The 18,371-nt window shown below is 38.7% G+C and overlaps 1 protein-coding gene across 1 annotated transcript in view; it reads left to right on the forward strand.

Moving 5' to 3' along the window:
• Window positions 1-18,371, forward strand: part of ANOS1 (anosmin 1) — a 121,299-nt gene that overhangs the window by 20,315 nt on the left and 82,613 nt on the right. The window contains exon 2 of the mRNA XM_042460286.1: window positions 880-927. Within this exon, the coding sequence (XP_042316220.1) occupies window positions 880-927 (48 nt within the window). The remainder of the gene's footprint in view (window positions 1-879; window positions 928-18,371) is intronic.

The following is an 18,371-nucleotide window of genomic DNA, read 5'->3' on the forward strand; positions in this document are numbered from 1 at the left end:
GGACATTCAGATGTGCTGGGATGCCATAAAACAGTATACAACATTTTAACCCTTTAATCTGTCTCTTATTATCAATACTCTTTTAACACGGGTGGAAAGATCAAAGAAACTAGATGAATGTGCATATGCATTTTGATATGCTCACACTGCATATCATGTTGTTTTGCATTTGTTGTAAAATACATGCATGGAATTTCCAAAGTGGTGAACAGGTCCCTGATTTTGTGTATCTTTTAAAAATAGTTACTGTAATTATACATGGCAGAATACGAAGAATGTATGAAGGATATAGTCAGCCCTCCATATTCACAGTTTTTTAATCCATAGATTCACACATCCATGGCTTGAAAATATTTTAAAATTTCAAAAAAAAAAACCCTTGATTTTGCCATTTCATATTCCATTCCATTTAATGGATCTTGAGCATCCAAGGATTTTGGTATTCATAGGAGGGTCCTGGAACCAAACTGCACCTGATACCAAGGGCCAGTTGTACTTCACAGTGGTTAGATATGGCATTATACATAAATCGTGTTGATCTTGTCATCTCTCCCGCTCCCTCAATACCTTAGTCTGAGTGAGGACTTCTTTAGCTGAAAAGCTGTCACTAGCACAGGGGAAATTTCATTTTTTTAAATAAAAAAAAACATGCACCACTGTGAAGCAGGGATGGGAACAAACTAATAATATGTGATCATTGCAAACCACCCCTTAAAGTTCAGATTTGTGCAGATATATTTTACCGTGGATGTTGTACTTACTCTCATTTAAACCTTCTAAATCTATAAACGTTCGTAGCAAAAATGTAACTGAAAACTAATGAAGAAAGTTTTTGAAGATGATATATCACTAATATTTCTTTTTTAACTCTTTTTCCAGAATAATGGTTCCTTGGTCTGGTGCCAGAATCACAAACAGTGCTCAAAGGTATGGTGCTTTTTCACTTTAAAAAGAAGGCATACTATAATCATCAGTTAACGCGCTTCCTTGTGGAAGGAATCTGTATGGATTGCTACCTGTAGGGGTTGCTCTAGGCACTATAATATGTTTCCTCCTATAACACAATTTCTAGAATTACAATTTTGCTTGATGTGTGAGTACATACAATTGTTACACATGTATGTATAGTTGCTGTATGTTGCTATGACTTTATGGTAGCCATAAAGCTATATGATTAAAAAAAGTACATTCCATGGAAGTTCCATTGACTTCCATGGTACATCTCTGTTCTTTTCCGTTTGAAATTAGTGAGATTTAAAAATGCTTTACTAGTTTAGATGCTTCATTAGTGTTTACAAGAGTTAAAATATGCCTAATTATATTTATTCTATAGTTAGTAGTTCTTGAGAAGGTAGAATGAGCATAACTGATCTTATTAACTAATTCTGCTCAAGTTCAAAACCCCTGAAGGTCCAATATTTTATTCTGCTGGGTAATTTAATTTACTGAAGAGTTAACGTCTTTGGAGATTTCTGCTGGTCTTACTGTTGTGTTTTTGTGTTAGCTGACATTTTGACCCTCCAAAGATTAGAGTGTAAGTGAGCTAATAACCATTTGATTCTACTGGAAAAGCATCTTGCTAAGTTGCCTGGAGAGAAGCAACAATGATTCATCAGCTTTAGGGGGTCAAAGTTGGAACTACAGGGCTTAGTCACTGACTGCTCTTTTCATTCACATACAATGCTGAGTGCATCTATTCCATTGCCTCAGAAATTCACCTGCAAAGCTATTAAACTTAGGTTCTAAGGGTTTGCTGAGAAAAAAAATGATTTATCCCAGGCAACTCCATGATTTCATAATGCACAAAGATATTAATTGCAGCATGCTGATATCTGCATTTTATAGTTTTTTTATTTGAAGAATTGATAGTTAATGAGGACCTAATTCACAGGAACTAAAGGTCTCCACTCCAACAGTTTAGAATCACAACAAAAACCATATAATCTTTTTCATGGTTGAGTTTTTGACAACTAATGGCAAGAAATGAAATTTGGTGAGAAATGAAATAGGACATTTAATGTGGAAAAAAGAATGTAAAGGAATGTATCTTAATCTAATTGTTCTGAATGCTAATACTATTATTAGGTAAACAGATATATGTGATGATTTCTGCTTCATTCTGTAAAACATTTACTGTCAGAACTTTACATAGAAATCTGACACACTATTATTCCTTAAAAAACTCCACTGACATTAATTTTTTCCCCATAGCAGTTTGTTCCAGCAGATTATAATGACTCATTTTAGGTTTGGATTAGTAGTCACATGAAAAGGGAGGGGAAATGTTTAATGAAAACTGTACTGGTCTGTTTCTTCTTTAAACTGAGTGGAGCTTCTGTGCTGTGAAATAAGGAATATCCATCATGCTTGTTACCATGAGATGTTTTGAAATAAGTACAGTCTCTTTTAGGAGAGGCCTAGCAAATCCCATTTCCTAAAAAACAAGGAAAAGCAACAAAATGTATGACTATTGCTGGTAACATATTGGTGTGAATAGATGTTGATAAATTGTATTTCAAAAGCTTCTTAGTCTGTTATTTCAGAAAACTTGATGCTATTTAAAAAAAAACCTGTGAAAATCATTTTATAATTCAACTGTTCTTCTCTACTGCATTTCTCTAAATGTACCAAAAATATCCCTTCAAGTTAAATTGCTGAAAAATGCTTAAATGAGATTATTTTTATTTATTTATTTAATTTGCATATGCTAAGATATAGTTGTCAGGATTAGCATAGCATTTCATCACTTTTGGCATTACTATCCTGTTTTAGCTAATTATTTGTGCTGATATTATAAATATTCTAGCCTGGGAATATGTAAAATGAATTGAATTCCAAAAAGATTGCTGCTTAAAGAAAGAAGGAAAAAGTCAGAATCTAAAGTTGAATAGAGATTAAACATAATAGCTTTTCTGGTTACTGTCAAAGAGATGGACACCTGTACTAAAGCTTTAGTATACATTTAAAACACCCTTCTGATTCTTTTAAAAGTAATTTAACTAATCCTGTTTTTCTGATGCTTTGCTTTTCTAATCCTATGCTGCTATGTATGTTTATCTAGTTATATGATTTGTTATTACAGGGCAAACTGAACATCATTATTGAGTAAGGATTGTCTCTTGGGTCACTCTAGCATGGTGAGACAGAATACGGGTGTACTATTGTGAGAAACAAGTTTATTGTTAGTCACTGTTGGAATGAAGAAGATACTTGATCATTCATGGCTGCACACTTTGTGAACATAGCGTATGGCAGTGATATGTGCATGTATAAAAAGTGAGAGCTTGCAAATTAAAAAAACAACAACTGCATGATCCATAACTGAAAACAGAAATAGGTACGTGCTTTTATTAGGATGACTAAGATGTTGCAAAAATGGTGCATGGGTGGCATAATCTTTAAAATTTGGTTTAAGTGATTTTTCAGGTGACCTTCCCCCCGTAGTAGTGCCCCTAAGGATGTATTGGACATAGGCAATGAAGAAGGGATGAGAACAGTACAAAATGAGCCTGGCAGGGAAATGGAACAAGCAGGGGACGCATTTTACCACACACAAGGAAGTCCCTCACTTGTTCCATTCCCCTCTCTTCCGCTCCCAATCCGTCCCCAGAGGGGGCGATTTTTGAGAACTGTTCTGAACAGTTGTGGAACGGATGGGGAATGGAATGGAACGAGTGAGGGAATTCAGTGTGCTGTAAAATGTGTCCCCCACTTGTTCCTGGCCCCTTCCTTTCCGTTTCATCCCTGCCTGGAGAATGTGGTGCGATAAAGTTCTTGGAGTTAGTCTCTGGAGGGTGGAATGTGGCTTCCTCTTAGTGTTCTGTCAATATGTGTTGGGGTTGTCACGATCACCATTGCTACTACCTCCTATAAGTGTCATAGTCCTCACCCTCCCTCCCTCCCTCCCTCCCTCCCTCCCTTCCTTTTTGTGGCAAAGATGAGTAGGAACATGAATCTGGTTTTGCACAAGCAAAGGATATGGGGGATGGTGGCTTTCTGCTTCAGGTGGTGGGAGATATCCATGTGTCTCTGGTCTTCAGATGCAAGTTCAATTGAGTTAGTGGTATCAAAGTACAGTGGGACCCCTCCACAGGTATCAAAAACTGTGAGACTTCAAGTCCTGTTGTCCCCAATGGTGCTGCATGCATGTGGCCATTAGGGATAACGAACACAGGCTTGTCTGAAGTCCTGTTGTCCCTAATGGAGGTGAGGTTGTGTGCATGTGCCACCATTGGGGACAATGGGGACTTGCCATCCACAGATGCTTAAATCCGCAGATGGCAAACCTGTCAAATCTTAACAGTGGACTTGGAGTGAACAGAACACTAATAAATAGTTTGTTGACAGAATAAGGTAGCATGATTAATCATCTGTGGCTGAGATGAGTACAACTGTATATTGTGTGGATCTCCATCTTGTTGCAATTCTGGAGCATTCTCATGTTGGTTGGCATGAGCATGTGAACACTTTCAAGATACCAATGCTCTAAGAAGGAGCACATAGTTTTAGGTATGCATGCATGGCTCTTTTTATTGTTATTCCTGTATGAAAATGGAAATAAGTAAATCATAAGGAAGCAATGCTTCTTTTATCCCTGAATGTGTTGCGATTATTTTTGAATGTCAGTGCAGTGAGATGTAAGGAAAAGAATGTCCATTTTACTCAACCAGCTTTTGGCCTGAAGAAGATTTGAGGTTTTCTCTCCTAGAGAAATCTTCCTGGCATGACATATATTTTAGGTGGATGAATTCAGTGGTAGTCAGCAGTAAGAAAACAAATGAGAATTTTTCCACTTATGGTAGTGGCCTTTTTTGAGTTACTCAGTTATATCTTCAAATGTTTTCCTCAAAATGCTTTTGACAGCACAAATCTGTTTTCTTTGAACAGATGCTTTGATTTGGCAATTTTTATAATCTGTCTGAAGGGCAAAAGTATGTTTCTTAAATATGAGCAAGAGAAAGATACTAGAAGTCTTCTTCCACTCCACTACACAGCCAAGGTGCTCTGTAGATCAAAGTGTATTTTCATTTCACAGAGCTAAAATGCCCTTCACTGTAATTAATCAATGAAGATAAAGTGCCCAACTTTACCTTTCAAGCAGCTCATCCATTCCAGGTTGTGTAAATATGGCTATTTGTAGAAAGAAATCAGAATTAAAAATTGATATACATATGCAGCAGAAATATATCTTCCAGCTACACTCAGTAGAACTGAGGAGGGTCAGGAAAAGAAATCTCTGGTGATCAAAAGTGGGAAAAGAGACCTTCCCACCTCATTCCTGCACTGACTGGTTTAGACGGTGTATGGGACCAAAATGAGTGGAACACGGGTCCAACCCATGCTCTGGGACAGTCCTCTAGAGTAAAAGAGTCCATGTTTGCCACAAATCAGGCTGGAAACTCTGGATAAACCCTTGGGTACGAGGACTGCACACTAGTGTGGGGATGAGGGGGAAGGAGTATTGGTGGGCAGGTAGGCAGAAGAGGTCAGGTAGAGGCAGCCTGGGCTGCGTGAGCCACTGGCCTGGGTGAGTGTATGGACAGTGATGCCGGTATTGGCCTGTTGTGTCAGCCAGTTGTGCAGACAACTTGTCCTCCCCACAGATCCATAAACCCTTATGGTAAGCCACAGTTTTCTGTTAGTGGTGACATGTTAGATTGCATCCACAGGTACTTTTGAGGAAGCTAATTTAGCAACTTGGTCATGATGATATAGCTTGCCATATTTTTCTCTGTTTGGTTTTTTCAAAAGCCATTGCTTAAAGGTAGTTTTGCGACAGCTGTTCATATATAATTTCTCTTGCCTCACTTCAGGGAAGAATGCGGGATATACTATAACCACCAAGATATTTCTCAAGGTTAATATACATTTAATCAGCTGTCTTCACAAATTAAAATGATGACTGATTCACTCAACCATTTTAGAAATAACAAAAATGTACAGCAGAAAGACACTGTCTGTTCACATAGCAAACCTGTCTTGAAAAAGTATCTTTAGTTATTTGGCAGCAAAACATGTTCTATGAAAACTAAGAATGGTTACCTTATACTTGCAGTCTTTTACAGTTTCAGACAATTAGCATTTATAATGGAGTAGGGCATAATTCAGAAATATATATCCAGTGGTTTGCTCAATAATCAGTGCTATGAAAAAAGCAAAGTAAGTCTGACGGACATACAGACAAAAAGTTAAAAAAGGGCCCGGATTTCCTGATTAGTACTTAGGAAAAGTGGTAATTGGCTGGTGCTGCAAAACAACATGGACAGAATTCATAGCCATTGTAGTACAAATTTCACACATCTGTGCTATAGGGCATATGGCTAAATCAATACTGTTTTAGGAATAGAGAGATAGAGGAAAGACCTTCCAAGAACCTATCACAGTTAAACTTGTGGTTGCCAACTCTTCAAATAAACATTCTGATAGCTTTTTGAGCATTGAGAAATTGTTCAAAATAAATCTGGCAGTCAAACAGAGCAGTTTTTAGTAATTCTGAATATAAGTAATAGTGGCTTATCATGGAGTGTAGGAGTAAATTCCAATGAAAAAAGGTGTTTGCTTATTTTTTTAATGGGTAGAGGAGGGATGAAAGCCCCATTTCTACTACTATTCATAGAGAAAAAGCATTTGAAGCAGTTTAGCCTGCTCCCAGGGCCGGTTCATTCATATAGGCAAACTAGGCAGCAGCCTCAGGCGGCAAAATTTAGGGGTGGCACGGTGCCTTTTTTTGTATAATTTTTGTGTAATTAAACAATATTAAAGTGAAAACTCATTACAGGAAGTGATGTAAAAGCAAGCTACCGGTTGTTTTAATGTAACAGCAATAAAAAAGTCTTTAACCTGTAAAAATCCAATTGGCTTTTTGACTAATTGTCAATACTATGACAAGAAACTGGAACCTAAGTTTTATGTCATGTTTAGCTTTAATAAATGAAACAACAGAAACGAAGGGGTGAAAATAATTATGAGGGGCGACAGGGATGCCAAAATATTTCTTTCCTAGGGTGGATGCCAGCATCTGTGGCTGGCATCCAGTCACAAATGCTGGCGAAACATCAGGAAGAAACTCTTCTAGAACATGGCCACATAGCCCAAAAACCCCACAAAAAACTATGGATGCCGGCCATGAAAGCCTTTGACTTCACATTGTTGTCTAAACATTTGAAAGTACAGACTGTTGTGTACTTTCAAGTCATTTTTGACTATGGCAACTGAAAGGTGAACCTGTCACAGGTTCTTGGCACAATTTGTTCAGAGGGGGCTTGCCCTTGCCTTCCTCTGAGATCGAGAGAGTGCAGCTTGCTCAAGCTCACCCAGTGGGTTTCCATGGCCAAGCATGGATTCAGAATATGCTGTGAAAAACTGGCTCCCAGCTTGCCTGTACTCCAAATTCTGTACTTTTCTCTAGTGCAGTCCGGTTGGGTGAGAAAAAAATACTACTTAACCACATAGGTTCAGAATTCAGTTCACATGCTGTGCTTTCTGTTCTTGTTCTTTACAATAATACCTGGTAATGTTTCTTGCTACTCTTACCAGGCAGTAGGTGGTGTCTAAACAAAGTCATCTATCAGAATTTAATTGCACACCATCACTGTCCAAGAAGTTATTTTTCTATTTCATGTTTTTGTATTGCTCCATTAAAAGTAAAGATCAAAACCTTGAATGCTGTAAATTGTTTATTTGTGGAAGATCAAAACCTTGAATGTTTCTGTTGATTTATTTGTGAAACATAAGGCAATATTGTATGTTCTCAGGGATATCTGTCTCTAGCTTAGTGAAACATCCAAATGAAGAAGAGTTAATTAAGACTTAACTTTGTTCTATTTATCTTTAAATCTTTTGATTTCTTTCCTTTTTGAATTCAGTCATTCACTCCCTACCTTATACCTCAACTGATTTAATCTTCTTGTCATCACCTTTCAAGATCTGCATTACTACTGTCTTTCTTTAATTATCTGTTGCTTGACAAGTGTCAGGTTGTCCCTATTCTGTCCATTTTACTACTCCTCTGTATGTATGCGTGTGTTTGGGTGTACTCTCACTTGACAGTTTTTAATAAAACATATTTGTGCTGCATGATTTTCTCCAAGCTTGAAACTATAACACAACTGATTTTTCTCAGAAATCTTTATCTGTTGACATGGACCTCTACATGTGTAATTTATTCTTTGGTGGCTGTGATGTAACAAAACGATTATATGTTAATTGTCTTGATTTTTAATTGTGTAACAATATTATAGGTGGAAAACTGCACATTATTATTCATTATACTTAGCTATTCTTCTTAGAATGAATCATCCACCTTTGACAGATGTATTTATCTTAGTTTGCCAGTAAATTAGGATTGCAGCTACAGGAATTTTGTTTGTGTAAATATGCATCATTTTCTCTGAAATATATATGAGATATGGAAGTTTCTGTTGAGAGCTATTAATTGCCAGCTGTACACATTACTTCAGTAATTTGAATGCTCTTGCAAGGCACAAGGAAGGCAACCATAATGTTATTGTTATACTTGAGGATATCTTTTTGGTGGTATACAAAACCCTTCAAACAAATTAATGTTATATCTCTGTGCCAGGAGCATTTTATGAGAAAGAGAGGCTTTTTTGAGACATGATGTTTAAATACCACTAAGTTCACATCTTCAGTTCTAAACACAATTGAAAATCAAATGAACAGATCACATAATTTAGGAATGCCGACACAGTGACATTTACAAAGGTTGGAAGTAAGTGGACTTGATGCACTGTGAATCTCAACCCTGCTATCTTTTTTTCTTTAAGAAAACATTGTTGGTGGCAACAATGCACCGACAGTAGTTGTTGATTGATTGACCCAGCCATGAGGCCAGCAGGCCATTTGAAGTCATCAGAATAAAGAGGATTTTGTGAAAGAAGGGATGACTAAGGCTACAAATGCAGCAGGGAACTAAACATTCTGTCCTTAACAGAACTGGATAAAGCATTCTGTCTTAATTGGAATGTTTTAAAACTTTTGTATGTCTTTTAAATGATTTTATACTGTTTTATGTGGTGATTTTATCTGCTTTTAAAATATTACTGTGAAGGTCTTTTAGTTGTCAGGGAACTGTCTTGAGTCTCACTTTGGGAGAAGGGTGGCATACAAATGAAATAAATAAATGTTAAAATAAGATAAGTTTAAAAACAATACTAATATTTTAACCGAAGAGCTCACACTCCAAAATTTCTGTCTGTAAGCTCTTCAGCAGGGCATCCAACTGAGATACTTCCAGAGAATATGCAGATGGAAAGAGAGGTTAATGATCTAAACAATTAGAGATTTCTGGACCTTTCCATCAGTCAAAGTCCACTGAAGTAAAAGGCCATAATTGTCACTTGTGACTTTTATAGCAGGCGCTGTCTGAAATCATGTCATGATTTGTCCTCCCTTTGGAACTGTCATTCTTACAGTAAACGTTCAGTGTTTCATGCTGGGATATTTCTATCAGACATAATACTTTGCATTTTATGGGATTATTAATTTGCAGTATGAAAGTAAGCACTGTACTTCAAATCAACAAAGAAGAGAGAACAGCTTCTTCATTAGTGTCTTTTTTGTTTTTGTTTTTCTTAAAGAAAGATTCCTCATTTATGTTAGTCTTAATCTCAATGATTTAGCAATTAAGATGCTGACTCTGATGATTGCAAGGTTGGTAGCAGTTTGAGACCCAAGTGCCATGCGATGAAGTGAGCTCCTGTCACTAGTCCCAGCTTCTGCCAACCTAGCAGTTCTTAAGCATGTTAAAGTGCCAGTAGATAAATAAGTATCACTTAGGTGGGAAGGTAACAGTGTTCTATGCAGTCATACTGGCCACATGACCACAGAGTCATCTTTGACAGTGCTGGCTCCCTTGGCTAAGTATCGGAGATAAGCACCATCCTTTACAAATGGACATGACTAGACAATCCCATCAAAGGGGAAGCCTTTACCTTTTATTTAATCAGTCTTCATTGCTTAACCAAAGGCCATTCTATAATATAATGAAAAGAGGAACACATTTCACAAAATACATTTAAAACACAAGCTGTTACTATACTGTACTTATTCATAGAATCTGAGATCAAAGAGATTACAAGAGTGATCCAGTCCATTCCCATGTCATGCAGGAATACACAGTAAAAGCACTCCTGACTATGACCATCCAGCCTCTGTTTAAAAACATCCAAAGAAGGAGGTTATTTGTAGTGGTGCTTGCACCACAGTCTGAGGTAGTTTATTCCACTGTTGAAGAGCTTACGATCGGGAAGATCTTTCTGATGTTTAGTTAGAATTTTCTTTCTTGTAGTTTGAACCCGATGTTCTGTGTTCTAGTCTAGTACAGCAGAAAATAAATTTGTGCTTTCCTCAGATATTTAAACATTACTATCTTGTCACCTCTTAACCTTTTCTTCTCCAGGCTAAAGATATTCAACTCCCTAAGCCACTCTTCATAGGGCATGGTTTCCAGAACGTTCACTATTTTGGTCAATCTCCTCTGGATACATTCCAGCTTGTCAGAATCCTTCTTGAATTGTGGTGCCCAGGTGAGGTCTGACCAAAGCAGAATAGAGTGGTACTTTTACGTCCCTTGCTCTAGACCAGTGATGGAGAACCTTTTTGGAGCTGTGTGCTGGGGGCGGGGTTTCCATGCCCCAGAGGCGGGGCTTCCAGGGCGGGCCTTCTGCCCCAGCCCTTTCCCCTGCCTCCAGCTGCCTCTGAGAGCCATTTAAAAAGATGAATCTCTGCTTGTGGAGGTTGTCAGCAGAAACATTTCATACTTTATTCCAGAATAGGGTTGTCTAAAGAAATGCTTCTGTGGTGGAATAATTGGGCAGACTTGATTTCCTGACAATCCTAGTTCAGGTTGGCTGTGGGGAAGGGGCTGCCGGAGGAGGAGTAGATTTAAAAGGGAGGAGTAAGTGATGGTTAACAGTTCAGTGTTCAGTTGATTGTGTTTGGAGGCAGTTGAGAGCGCAGGCAGATGATTTAAATCAGAGTTTTTTCCAGGGGAGTTCAGTGAAGAGAAATTGAGTGGACAATTGCCTGCAACTGTTGAATTATTGTAACCATACTACTCTTGAAACTATTCTATCTAAGCTACATTCTTGCTACATGTTATTAAATAAAGTTAAGTTTTGTTTGTTACAAAACAAAACTCTGACTGAGTGACTTCACAACCTTATTGGCACATATAATGTGCTACCAAAGATATAATGCTTATAAAGACTAGCCCTTATACATTTAGGGAAATGTATAAGGGCTAGTCTTTATAAGCATTATATCTTTAGGGAAAGCATATAAAAGGTGGATGCTGGGCAGGTGTCATTGATGAGGGGCCTTATAATTAGGGTTGCCATAATTATCTGCCACAAAATCAGGATAAAATGTAGAAAACAGTGTAGAACAAAATGTAGGACATTCAAAAAATGGAGGACATGACCAACTAAAGGCAGAGGCAGCCTTCAATCTCCACCTGCACTCCCAAGACCACCAGGTCGCCCCCAGAGGCCACAGCTAGGCCTGCCTGCCTTCCTACCTGTGCTATGGGTGGTGGGTGGTGGCAGCTGCCTACAATCACCCCAAGACCACCAGGCTGCCCCTGCAGGCCCCAGCCAGGCCTGCCTGCCAGCCTTCCTGAGTGCCTGTACCACCTCAGCTGGTGGGCTGGGCCTCTGGCTCTCTCTAGACCATCTCCAGGCCTTGCCCCTGGATGTTTTGGGCACTGGCTTGGCTTCCAGATCTCTCTGGCCTCCTCCAGCTAGCAGAGACCCTGCACACAGGCCACATCAGGGAGGCCTCGCCCTCTGGATGTTTTGGGGGCTGGCTTGGCCTCTGTCTCTCTTTGACTTCCTCCTGCCGGCAGAAGCCCTATGCACAGGCCACATGTGGGAGCCTTGCCTCCTGGATGTTTTAGGGGCTGGCTTGGTCTCTGGCTTGCTTTGACCTCCTCCGGCTGGTGGAGCCCCTGTGCGCTGGCCGTGCCAAGGAGCCCTCACCTTCTGGATGTTTTGGGGGATGGCTTGGCCTCCGGCTCAATCTGGCCTCGTCCAGTCAGTGGAGGCCCCACATGCAGACCATGCCAGAAAGGTCTCGCCCCCTGGATGTTTTGGGGGCTGACTTGACCTCCTGCTCACTGTGGCCTCATCCAGCTGGCGGAGGCCTTGTGTGCAGGACATGCCAGAGAGGCCATGCCCCCTGAATGTTTTGGGGGCTGGTATGCTGGCTGGCCAGCAGAGGCCCCATGTATCTGCATCAGTCTCAGGGAGGCCTTGCTGGGTCTGGGACATAATCCCAAAATGGGTGGGACATCCCAAAGAGTCTTAAAAAGCAGGAATGTCCTGGGAACAACTGGGATATGGAAACCCTACTTAAAATGTCTGCGGTAAAAGATAACCTCAAGGCATAGACAGAAGCCCCTTGTGATAGCTTTTCAGTCCGTTGGATGTAGGGGACTGCCAATCATTTTTTTCCCCTGATGTTCAAGAGATTGACACCATATTGTGTCTTTTGGCTACATCTGTTTCTTTTCTTCTGGAATTCACCAAGAATTGGCAGAAGTGAAGTGATCACCACTTTGAGTAGCACTTGTCTAGGCTGGAAGGGAGAGCCTGCATAATTTTTCTAGGAATAGCTGAAGAAATACACTTCCCTCTCATGGGTTAAAGCCAACTTTTGTTCTGTTGAGATACAAATGACTTGTAAATCACAACTATCTGAAGTTGCATTGTTTTCAGTGAAACTACTTTGTGAAGCAATAATGCTGAATTTAGTACTGTAAGTTTGAGGGTTTCCCATGCAATTTGCCAACACAGGCAAGAATGCTTTGCCAGAGGAATCTCTTTGAACTATCCAAATGTAACCACAAAAGGAAAATTATTCCTTCTAGCAGAAGCAATTACTGTTAAGCATTTAGGGTATGAACACTTTGCATTATATTATAGTTGAGAAATCCTAACATCCAGTTTGGAGTAAAAAGGAGATATTATTCTGGTATTCATTCATCTTTGTCAGTGGCTCATGCAAATCTAAATGTTGTCTTTCCAACTCAAAAACTTGCTATCTTTCCCGAATTAACAGAAAATTGGGTGAAAATTCTACCATGGCTATCAGCCTAATGATTAGTTTAATCCAGTTTCTACCTGATGTACTCAGCATTGTATTTGAAAGTTTCTGGCTATTTGCAGTACATATTCCATTCTTCATATTCCTCCTATACTTAGTCCAAGGGACTATACTGTTAGAACAAAGAATATGGAGAAACCGAATGGTTCCCATTTGGCAAAGGAGTAAGGCAAGACTGCATTCTATTAACCTATTTGTTCAACTTGTGTGGAGAAAATATCATATGCTGAGCAGGATTAGTCTCAGAATGTGAGTGAAAATAGAAGAATGGAATTTCAACAATCTAAGATGTGCAGATGACACCATAGTACTAGTGGAAAATATCAGACTTGGAACAATCACTAGGAAAAGTTAAAGAATTATGTGCAAAGGCAGGCTTAGTGGTGAACATTACGAAAACAAAAATAATGACCATGGGGGACTTACATATATTTAACCTAGATAATGAGGAAATTGAAATAGTCAAAAGATTTCCCATTCCTTGGATCAAATATTGATCAGAATGGAGACTGCAGTCAAGAAATCAGAAAAGTCTAGGAGTGGCAGCTATGAAAGAAGTGTAAAGATATACAACTGCACACTACATTTAGAATTACCCCAGCTATTGTATTCCCCATCACCATATATGGATGTGAGAGCTAGACAGTGAAGAAAGTGAATAGGAAAAAGTCAACTCATTTGAGATGTGTTGCTGGAGAAGAGTGCTGAGGATACCACTGAGAGCCAAAAATATAAACAAGTAAATCAAACTAGAACTCTCCCTGGAAGCCAAGATAATGAAACTGATGCTGTTGTACATTGGCCATCTCATGAGAAGGCATGGCTCATTAGAAAAGACAATAATGCTAGGAAATGTAGAAAGAAGAAAGAGAGGTAAATTGCATGCCAGCTGGTTGGATGCAACCAAGGAGGTCACAGGCCTGAATCTGCATTATCATGATAATGGTAATGAATTCAGGACCTAAGCAGAACAATGGAGGATAGGAGGTCCTGGACATGTCTCAAGGACAGTGTCGCTGTGAGTTGGGGGTCAACTTGAGGGCAGTTCACAACAACACCTACTGATTATTCATGCATTCATAATTATATAGTCAGTATTTTATCCAAGCTAATGACGTGTATAGATTTGTAGATGAAAAATCTAGTAACATGTAGGAAATATGAAGTGAAATACAGTGACTTGCTTAGACTGTATTTTGACACTGAAAATATATCCAAACAAATATGTTACTTGCCAGCCCTTACATTGTTGTTGTGCCTATAAGTTGTTTCTGATTTATGGTGACCTTAAGGCTAACTTGTGTGGTTTTCTTGGCAAGATTTGTTTAGAAGGAGGCTGAGAGGCTGTAACGTGCCCATAATGGACTTTCATAGCCAAGTGGAGATTGGCTCTAGTCTCCAGAATTGTAGTCTCTCTCAGCTGCTACATATTTAGAAATCTTCTGTCTTTTCTTTTAACCCCTAAGCCGTAATATAGTATGGGTTAAAAGAAAGAACACAAGATTTTGGTAAGTCTTTCCTGTATTATTATTTGCAACAAATTCTTAAAGAATCCCCCTATTATGAGCTAGCCATATGCTGTATGTATACCATAAATAATTAAAATGTTTTGGAATGCTTAAAAAAATAGCAGATTTTATTTTTAAAAATTAAATATATTACACAGATATAGCAGCCCCACAATCACAGAACATGAATATTACAGTGTGCCCGCGTCATACGCGGACTTCAGGATATGCTGAAAGCCATGTAGAGAGGAAGGGGCAGCACGTCCCATTGGGAGTAATGGGGCATGTGCCCATGGTGTGTGCGCTCTGCTGCGCTGCCACGTGCACGAGCCCCATTCATTTAAATGGGGCTCGAGCATGCCTGGAAATGGCTTTACGTGGGAGAGTCCGGAACAGATCCCCCGCGTAAAGCAAGGGTGCACGGTACTTTATTCAACTGTGATCAGAAAATCAGATTTTGGGTCAGCTGAATATTGTGGAAGTGGTGAGAATTCCTTTGACAATAAGGCTAGTTGAGGGTATATCAGAAAGTGCCGACATTATAATATCTATTTAAAAATATCTGTGTCTAATAAGGTATCTCCCCCACTCCCCCATCCCCCCTGGATGTAGATTTTGTTGGATTTACATATCACTTATATTAGTCATTAGTTCAGTCATGACTAAGCCTGGTTAGTACTTGAATGGGAAACCACCAGTGAATGCCAAGTGTTGTGGGCTATATTTCAGAGGAAGGAATTGGCAAAATGACTTCTGAATATTCCTTACCTAAGAAAACCCTATGAAATTCATGTGGTCTTCATAAGTTAGAGTAACTGGCGATTTGAAGGCACATACATCAACACAACACATGTGCCATTGATTTTAATGGGTCTTCTAAAGGTATACATAAATCTGGAATTTCTCCCTTGTAACTGAGGAAGATTCTCACTCTTGATATGTTTAGAATATGACTGCAAGGGTATGTACCTACTGGTGGCTTCCCCTTAGCAGAAGGTGCTTCTGCTTGCACATAGAGTGCTTCATTTTGCTAATCCCCCCCACCCTCTTACTCCCCCCCCCCATTCACTGTTCATGAAGATTATGACTTCCTCCCAAATCAAATGGAGTAGGGTTTGGAAGGATAAGGGTGAAATCAGGTGGCTCAACTTTTCTGATCTTCACTTTGCCATGAGACTCATTACATGACTTGAAGTGCATGAATGCTAATCACTAGCTTCTCAGTCAAACTTATCCCACTTGGCTGTAGTTAGATTTGGATCTTGAACATTGTCCTGAGCTCCTTAGAGGAAAAGTGGGATTAAAATATACAACAAAATAAATATGCTATTTCTGCTATTGTTTTTAATATACATACAGCAATATTTAAAATGAAATCCTTGTCAATCATATTTTAAAGTGAAAAGAATAGATTAATTTCACCAGATATTATTCAATTTGCATGTCTTTATTGCTTTTAAATGTATAGAACAATCTCACTTGATATTGCCCCAGACTATTTTCATGATGGTTTAATGGTTGATTGATATGGGAGTTTGCTTTGCAAAAATCAGAAGAAATTTCAGTTTGCCCAACACTCATTGCCTTACCTACTGTGGAACACAGTAAAAAACAACACTGCTATTGTACAAATAGCCCAGCGACAGTGGAGTTTATCACATGTGAGGAATTTCTCTTAATTTCGAATGAAAAGAAAGTGGGGCCAGAACGCATTCACTTAAAGTTGCTAGTTTAGTGCAATTACATGAATACGCATTGCGTTCGAACTGGCTTCCCATTGCCCGAAAATAGCATGCCATTACCTGAATTTGCGTGTGGCAGTCTATCATGCAATAACATGAAACCATATGATTCCGTTTGGACTGACTTTCCATTGCCCAAATTTGTGTGTAGTGGGTTATCACACAATAACGTTAAACCCCATGATTGCGTTCAGATTGCCATTGGATTATACTTCCAATTTCCCTTGTCTGATAAACTCCAGTATCTTTACTGTCATGGTAGTATCCATACTACCACATTTCTGTTGGGTTAGTTAATAAAATGTACATTCTGTCAGCTATGAAAACAATAGCAAACAAAGAACTGACCCCCAAATTCCTACAATTGGAGGTTGACTTTAAAAGATGAAATATACTTTCTGTTTCCAAATTAACTGCAATTTGAACATACGTTTGAATTTAGCACTTTTGAACCACAGAGGGAAACAGAAAATGTATGCCAATCTGGCACAAAAGATAGCTGGCTGTGCTGGAAAATAGGTGATTTTTATCTACTCATGTAATCAGATTTGTCTAGCTCAACTATTCCTTACATCTGAGGGAAGGTCATTTTCCTTTGCATTCAGTACTGCTTACCTACCTACATACTGATAAAATCTATCCTTTCAAGTATACACCTTTGCCTTAAATGCTACAGAAATCAATGGAACTGAGTTCAAATGATTTTAGGGCAAGGGTATACATTAGATAACAATGTGGCAGTCTACCAGAACTGAGCTAGATGAACATATTCCTTTTTATATTTGTAATGTTTGCATCCATGGGTGTGATGGGGAGAAAAGCCATTTATCAGTAAAGTGGTTTCGTAATTCACGTTTAAAGACATCCTGCTTATATTTACCAGTCGAGGTTTTCACTAAGGTTCTGTTAATACTATGTTTTGACACTATTTGGAAAAATTGATTGGACATTCCCATCTGTCTGCTTTGAATGATGTATCTCATTTGTTGATGGAAGTAGTCACCTGATTATTACCTTGTCAATTTATAACTAAATGGCTTAACCAGTCAAAGATGAAATAGTGTTCATTAGCCACTACAGTTTCCTTTTTCTAAAAGAAAGAGAATTCTTACTAAAGTTCCACTACGGCAAAGAACTAACATAGACCATGTAGAATTTTCCCAAGGAAGTATTTGAGGCTTACATATACATCCACAGCAATGGCTTGTGTGTTCTTGCTTAGTAAAGAGAAAGGGGAGTGGTACATCAAGGCCTTTTTGAAAAGCGCACACACAAAGATACTAAGGTTGGCATTTTGAAGCACTAAATGCTTCTTTAATGTGGCTTTATCTGCTTGAGTGAACACTGTGTTGGGAATCTAGGATATTCACACTTCAGATTCTGAGCAAGCCCTCTCTTTTCTTCAGAGCTATTTGGGCACAATAATAATCCTTTCCTAGAACCTTTTAGCAAAAGCAATTGAACTAGGCAGGCTAATCAGCTGTAAATCTTTGCCATCTAGAAAGCAGCTGATTAAATGGCATCTAACAGTAGTTCAATCAGTGCCGAAGCAGAGTTGATCAAACACTTTTAAAGACAGACAGTACTTTGAGACTCGAAATAAATTAACAGTTAAGTCGATTTCAAAGTAATAGAATTATTGCTTAAAATTTCTAGACAGCCTTCTTGTGTCTCCTGCCACCTAGTTTTCCTCGACTTCTGTAAGTATTATAAGTTCGTTCATTCTGTAATTTGGAGTGTAGAGAAGGTGTGAAAGAGTGGGTGTTGGGAACAGTGGTTTGAAATTTCTAGAAATGTTGCAATGATGTAAAAACAGTCTGTGGTTTTTATTTTTTAACAAGCACTGATATAGGTTGAGTCTCCCTTACCCAAAATGCTTGGGACCAGAAATGTTTTGGATTTTTAAAAAAATTTTGCCTACACATAATGAGATATCTTGGAGATGGGAAGGATGCAAACCTAAACATGAAATTCATGTATGTTTCATATATACATT

Source organism: Sceloporus undulatus, chromosome 3, assembly GCF_019175285.1.
Source record: "Sceloporus undulatus isolate JIND9_A2432 ecotype Alabama chromosome 3, SceUnd_v1.1, whole genome shotgun sequence".
Taxonomy (NCBI): domain Eukaryota; kingdom Metazoa; phylum Chordata; class Lepidosauria; order Squamata; family Phrynosomatidae; genus Sceloporus; species Sceloporus undulatus.